The 7,330-nt window shown below is 53.9% G+C and overlaps 1 protein-coding gene across 1 annotated transcript in view; it reads left to right on the top strand.

Annotated features, from left to right (window-relative positions):
- Positions 1-802: 802 nt before the first annotated feature.
- LOC308637388 (cell adhesion molecule CEACAM4-like) overlaps positions 803-7,330 on the top strand; it is a gene marked incomplete at its 3' end in the record, with an annotated part of 82,851 nt that continues 76,323 nt past the window's right edge. The window contains exon 1 of the mRNA XM_081273692.1: positions 803-881. Coding sequence (XP_081129818.1) covers positions 818-881 — 64 coding nt within the window. The 5' untranslated portion in view covers positions 803-817. The remainder of the gene's footprint in view (positions 882-7,330) is intronic.

Here is a 7,330-nt window from a genome sequence, read left to right as displayed (position 1 = left end):
TTTTGCGATGTCCTTGTTCCTGACCTCTGCTCCTCTCACTCATCTTGACATCATCACAGGCCCAAGTGACCCCTGCACGTGATCTGAAGGGACACATTCTCATGTTCCCTTCACATGACCCTGAACAGACCTCCACCTGGGGTCCCAACACTGTGACCAGCAGAATTTGGACCATTCTGGGTGGTGGGATGAAGGGGAACCAAGACACTTTTCAGCTCTTGGGGGAGTGTGAGCCTCCTCCCGCTGTGTGCAGGGGTGACCAGTGGACAGGGACACGGAGCACCTCATTGCTGTGCAGAGAGGGTGAGCCACACAAATGTATGACAGCACAGTCCACATTGTGTGGACAGCTCTCCCATCCTTAAGAGATAAAGTGCTAATTCTGACATTCACAGGCTTCTAGAAGAACAAAACACGCATCACAGTTACTGGAACTATTTTCCTTACAAGTGCGTTCTGCTCATTTTTAAGGTATGGGAGGGAGGCCTTTCTGCTCACACATTATCTACAGCATTGAGTTCTGGTGGAAATGACTAGGCTCTTCCTCTTTGAATTTGTTACATTACTAAAGGTGGCTCCTAACCCCCTCCAGGACCATCAGCTGCTTCCTGCTGCAGTTGGTCATCTCTGAGGATGTCCTTGAGTTCCTCCACAGAGACCCCGCCCCCAGTCCTGTGACCCAGGAAAGTGCTCCTGTCCTGGGAGGAGGCTGAGCTCAGAGAGGAGCAGGGCAGCAGGGCTCACTGGCCTGGACCTCGGCTTCCCAGCGGGTCTGCAGTGAAGCTCCTTCAACAGAGGGGACAGAGCAGCAGGGACCATGCAGCCCCCCTCAGCCTGTCCCTGCAGAGGGGGCATCCCCTGGCAGGGGGTCCTGCTGGCAGGTAAAAGGGGACAGTTCCCTCAAAGAGGGTGGGAGGTGGGAGCAAAGTCCTGCTGGTGTCCCCAGGGAGGACCCAACCCTCACAGGGGACACAGGGCTTCACTCTGTCCATTGGGAACAGAACACAGAAGACAAAAGCTCACCAACAGGAACAGATGAAGGGGGATGGAAAGCTCAGGGGTGCTCTTCTCCAAGTAACTCACCAGAGGCCTTTATATTTTGAAAATTGACATTAACAGTTCTGTCAGGGCCACTATCCAAATAGAAAGGCAACTTGAGCATTGGACACTGTCTGTAGCCACCAGCTTCAGACATTGGCACAGACACCTGGATGCTCAGTGTGGGGACCCTGCTTCACTCATCCACAGGAGGCTGAGCCTGGTTCAGGCCCTGGGCCACAACAAGGGTCAGACTAGTCTCTGCCTCCTGGAGCTTCCTCTCTAGAGGGCAGGAAGCCAGGCCAGAGGGAGATCTGCAGGTGAGGCCAGGTGCTGTGTAGATCTAGGAGGGCAGAGAGCAGGGGAATGTCCACAGGGAAGACCTGGGGTGTGTAAGGAGGTGGTCAGGGGAGGCGGGTGCCCAGGTGCCCTGGGTGTGAGCAGGGATCTGAGGGCACTGAGGGGCCAGCCTTGAAGACACCTGGGGAAAGGTGTTCCCAAGAGAGGATGACAGATACAGGGGTACTGAAGAAAATAAGGTCATGCTGCTGGCCTTGACACAGGGACAACCATGTATACACCCAACACACCCCCGAGGCTGAAATGAAGCCTCCTGCTGAGGTCCTGGGCCCCATCTTTCCACCTATATTAAGGACCCATATTGATGGATTTCTCTCTCTTCCCTCCTAGTCTCACTGTTAACCTTCTGGAACCCGCACCCCACTGCCCAGCTCACTATTGAACCAGTGCCTTCCGACATTGCTGAAGGGAGAGACGCTCTTCTACTTGTCCACAATGTGTCGGGGAACACTGTAGGCTACCACTGGTACAGAGGGCAAGTAATAGACCACAGCCGTTTAATTGTGTCCTACTCGAATCTCACACACTCAGCTACCCAAGGCCCTGCCTTCAGTGGTCGTGAGACAATATACCCCAATGGGTCCCTGCTATTTGTGAATGTGACAAAGGGGGACACAGGATTCTACACCCTGCAAACCACAGCTGACAATTTTGGTACTGAAGCAGCAACTGGAGAGATCCGTGTACATGGTGAGTGATGCACCAGGTCTTCTGGGTGTTGGAGGGTCAACTCCACTGCGCACACAGGACCCTGAGACCTGGGTCTGCCTCCCTCCTCCTATGCATTGTGTCCCCACAGTGGAGTTGGAGCACTTACTGAAGGACACACGCAGGGCAGACAGACTTCAGAAGACCTGAGTCCTCTGCCTGAATCCACTGGCAGAGAGCAGGGTGGTCTGGTGGGAGACTCGGCCCAGGCAGAGCAGTCTCAGCCCAGCCCCTGTGTCCTTCCCAGGAGCATGGCCCTGAGAAAGACCCTGTAGGACTGAGTCAGGCCTGGCCTGAGGGCCCTGGAGTCCTCACAGAGAAGGTTAGTCCTAGGGTGTACCTGCTCCAGACCTCTGTCCCAGGCTCCTGGCTCCAGGTGACCCTGAGGACGCGTGGCCAGGGTTGGAGTTTGGCTTCCTGCTGAGGGCCACTGGGGAGCAAGGATTTACTGGCTACCTGATCTGGTAGCTCCGGGAGGTGGTCAGCAGCCAGGGCACAGTCCCAGGAGCCACATCTGGGCAAGGGCACCTGGGCATCTCCTTCTCCTGGGACTAGGTGTGGTGATCACAGAGGGACAGGTGCCTCAGGCCAATCAGGTGCCCTGATGGACCTCTATGAGGCTCCACAGGAAGGTCCATGTCCCCAAGGGGAGGAACCGTGGAAAGAGATGCTCCTGGTCATCCCGGGACCAGCCCAGGGCTCTGACTGGGAGGCAGATCAGAGTAGGGGCTTTTTCTTTAGGGACAGCTCCTCTAAGCCCAGGTCAGGTTACTGAGAGTATTTCAAGGTTAATTTATAGACAACATGGTGAACCAGACACCACTTCCCATGTATCCAATAAAGGGAAACTGAGGCACAGGGAACACAGACCACGGGTGGCAGGTCAGTGGTGCATGTCACTCTGTAGCCAGAGCCCCGTGCTTTGCATGCTGAGGGCCTATTAGGCGTCTGTGGACCAGAGACCAGTCATTGGCTCAGCTAGTTTAGTCCTGGGCACTGGCAGCCTGGAGAGGACAGTGTGGTCTGGGAGTGAGAGCAAATGGAGAATAATCACTTTTACTCTGGAACCAAATCACCTTCCTCAACAAAATATCTAGGCCTCCATTCACACAGCCGGTCCACACACTCCCTTGCTGGACTTGAGGTCACATGTTTCCTGGTGTGTTGGGTGTCACTCCCTCTGGAGCATAAGGGACAGGACTTTCTCACTCCCCACAAGACCCTCCAAGCAGCACAAGGCCCAAGGTGTAGACAAGTCTCAGTGGTTTTATGGGGAAGGAGGGAGGGATCATGAATGAATGACCCTGAACCTCTTCAGAGCCTGGAACCTGCATGTGCAATCCCAGGGGGTTCTGCCACCTGCTCCCTGTCCCTCCTGGAGGCTGAGGCTCTTGCTCCATCCCAACAACCAGCCTCCTTATGGGTGTTCTGGAGGCTATGGTGGAGCCAGACAGTGGAAGTTGGACGGGGAGAGGGAGAGAATGTGAGCGCAGAGCAAATGGGGGCTGGGGGACAGGAAATGCAGGCTGCAGGGGAGGAGGCTCCCAGTGAGGGTGCTGACTTGAGGGTGTGAAGACAGGAGGAGCTTCCAGCTCCACCCTGCTGCTAAGACTTTGGAAAAACAGAGCTTTCCTGTGTTGACAGCACCTTTTCTGTCCTGAGTCTGACAGGATGCTCGACACACCTCATGTCATGAACCATCTGCCTCCAGTCTGTAAGGGAACAGTGATCGCCTCCGTTTCCAAATGGCAAAGGATGCTCAAGGGGTTTATGTGACTTTGCCAGTGGTACCTAAGCAACAAGGGGCAGGGCATGTACCAGAACCCAGGCCCATCTGCCCCTGGGCCCATACTCTGTGTGGTACTAGCAGCACCCTCCAGGGGAGGACACAGTCAGGAGCTGGTCAAGGAGGGGCCAGCTCCTGTCCTGTTGCCTGTGAGGATGTTCTGCCTGGGTGTTCCAGTAAGATGACAGGTGCTGTCTACCAAGCAGTTGTCCCCGAGGGAGCACTGTGAGTTGGTGGGGTCATTCAGACTTGGACTTATCTAGATTTAAGTCAATTCTAGGAGCACATAGAAGCCTGTTTCTACAGAGCAGAGTAAAGTACAAAGCCAAAGTTGTCAAGGTGAAAACCAAAGCCTAGACCAAGTCCAGGGTTGAGCTGAGCCAGGTCAAGACAAAACCAAATGCCAAGATAAAGACCAGGGCAACCTTGTCCTAGACACACCTGAGCCGAGCTCAGCTGACAGCTGTGACAGGCAGCAGGACCAGGCGTGCTGAGGCAGGGACAGGCGTGGTGGTGCTGGGTACTTGCTTCCTCCACAGGCAGGTCTGGGATCATCCTGAACTCTGATGCTGGCTCTTGGCACATCAGTGTGTGGATCTTTAAAATATATATATTTGTTGATGTGTGATACCTGGAAGGGAAACCAGAGGCACTCTGCCAGACTTTTTTTCTTTTTAATTTCAACACAGGATCTCACAAAGTCATCCAGGAAGGCCACAAACATGTGATCCTCCTGCCTCAGCCTCCTGGTAGCTGGCATTAAGGCGTGGCCACTGCACCAGGCTCTATGGATGTTTTGACCCTGTGACCACACTCAATGGAAGACTTGTGCACACAGCAGGGTGAATTCCCACATCTCTTCTGGAGTGATCTACTGGTAGATTCTGAGAGTCTCCTGAGTTTCTAAAGGACAGTGAGGGGTGGGGTAATTTTAGTGTTTGGCAGGGAATGCGGCTGCAGAATATACCCCTGACTAGGGCTGAGATGATGGGTCCAGTCCATGAATGAAAGGGACAGATTGATGGGGACCTTAACTAGAAAAAAGGATCTGACACACATGGTTTGAGGAATAACACAAACCTGAAAAGTGCGTCTTTCTTCCCCTGCAGGGAAGAATAGGTTATAGGGAAAGATAAATAAAAACATAGGCCATCCTCCAGATGCAAAGGCAGTGTTGGCTCTTTGGAAAATTCAGACTACAGATGTCCCCTGCCAGCTGTGACAATGGCCTTGCTCAGCCCTGCCGAGTGGAAAGAAGGTGAAGGCCTCATCCAGCCCTGGCCAGAGGTGGAGTGGAGGCATCTGCTAAGTTCCTTCCAAGTCAGCTTCAGGAGCGGAATGTGTAAGGCCTCCATCTTCCTGCTCACAGACCCCAGAGATGCCCGCCTGGGCTGAGGTCTCCTGTGCGTCTCCATGCAGGCCACCGCTTCCTCCTGCTCTCACCTTCTCCACCTTCCCCAAGGTTTCCACAGTGTTGTGTGATGTTTTGTAACACAATAAAGGTAGAATTTAATTGCAGATGGAACGTTTTCCCAAAGATCTTTAGTGTGAGTTAGCAGCTAGGGTTACCTGGTCACTGTTGTGATGCTTAATTGACCCCACAGCTGGGGCATCCAGGAACCTGCCCCTGATCTCAGATGGCCTCCCAGCAAGAACTGCAGGATCCACACTTTTGATGGGGGGAGGATGAGGCAGAGGAGATGAGGGACCCCTTAGCTCTACCATTGGAGGAAGGGTCTAGATTTTGGGACCACACTTAGGTGCATGTACCCCAAGGGTAAATGAGGAGAGGTTCAGGGCTCAGATAGCAAAGTTCTCCATGCATGCAGCATCGGGAGGGTGGGGAATAAGGTAGATCTGAGCACCTGTTTTGAGCCCCATATCGTCCCAGATGTGCCCAGGGACCTTCATGGTGGACAGTCCCAGAGCCCTGGAAAGAAGTGGAGGCCCATAAGGTGAAAGGGGGTCCTGGTAACTTGGACAGAACAGTGACAGCAGCCAGGAAACCTGGAATCCGGGGCTGGGCAAGGGGGCAAATGCTGACCAGGGCCCCTTCTCCACTGCAAGCCCTCCTGGTGCTGCTCCTGATGGACCACAGGCAAGTGCTTCACGACTCCAAGTAAAAGCTTAGCCCAGGAACTACTCTTTCTAAGCCTGTTTTGTTGCTCAAATTTGGCTCAGAAAGGGTCTTTTGACACTGACTCTTAACTTCTGGTCAAGGAGGGACTGGGACCTGTCCCTGATGAGGGGCTAGATCAGACCAAGACAAGTCCATTCTAGCGACTTAGGCCCAACCACTTGATGGACAATCAGTAATGTCTTCAGAAAAGATTATTTGGAGACAGGGGCATTGTCAGAATGAAGATGGGCCGGTGCCAACCCTACCCAAGGAGGCATTGCCAAGGCTTCAGAGCAGGTTTCCCACGTTTTCCACTAGGTGGAAGCAGTGAGCATCTTTGCAGGTTGGCTCTTTTCACTCACAAGCTCAGGGTGCCCTGGAGGGGATCTCAATAAAGGGCCAGAAGACAGGGAGCCCCACATCCCTCAAGACTGCAGGATGGACAAGACGGAGAGACTGAGACCAGGCCCAATAAAAATCAGAAAATTTCAGAGAAATTCCATATTGCCCTTCTCCCTGCCATTTCCTACCAACATCCCAGCTCACTGCAGTCAACCGTCCCATGCCCAGGATGGAAGCTTTGGCCAGATCAAAGCCCTGGCCCAGGAAGGAATGTAGGGCTGGAGGGAACTGATCATGTCCCCAGCAGGGTCCCCTGGGCCTACACAACTGATCTCCCAGCTTTGTTCCTGTGGATGGCAGTGCTTCTGCAGGACAGAAGAGGAAGATCAGATTCTCCCTCTGTCTCCTGGCTTCCTTCCTGCAGATGGAAGGACAGGCAGAGGAAGATCAGCTTCATGCTCCATCTTGGCCAAAATTGTGATTCAGTTCATTTTTCTGTTTTATATTGTCTTCTCTGACACTGGTGAACGCCCCAATCAGTCAGCAGGGACTCCAGATTCTTGGGTCCAGAAGTACAAAAGTTCCTCCCCAGTGTCTGCTCCCCTTCTAGGGCTCCCAAGGGTCCCCAGTCTACAGACCCTGGGCCCCTCACTGAGGTGCTGTCCATGTCTCCTGCACAGCAGGTGTGGCTATGTGCAGCCTGGGCCTGCGATGTCCCAGCTTCCAGGGTCTCCTTAGTCCCCCCCTGAACTCCCTACATTTCATCCCTTCTCCCCCTATAACAGGCCCCCAAAGCATGTCCCCCTAAGGACATGGATCCCCCATTTGCCCAGACCACCCCAAGCAGCTCCTGGGCTTTGGGGCAGGTCGCTGAGGCACAGTCCAGAGAGGAGGGCCTTTGAGCTCACCCTGGAGGCCCACCCCATGGTTAATATTCCCCTCTCCAGTTCTGCATTCCTGGGGGAGGCATGAGCATT

Source organism: Spermophilus citellus, assembly GCF_964194105.1.
Source record: "Spermophilus citellus genome assembly, chromosome: 18".
Lineage (NCBI taxonomy): Eukaryota > Metazoa > Chordata > Mammalia > Rodentia > Sciuridae > Spermophilus > Spermophilus citellus.
This window is presented reverse-complemented; position numbering and strand designations above follow the sequence as displayed.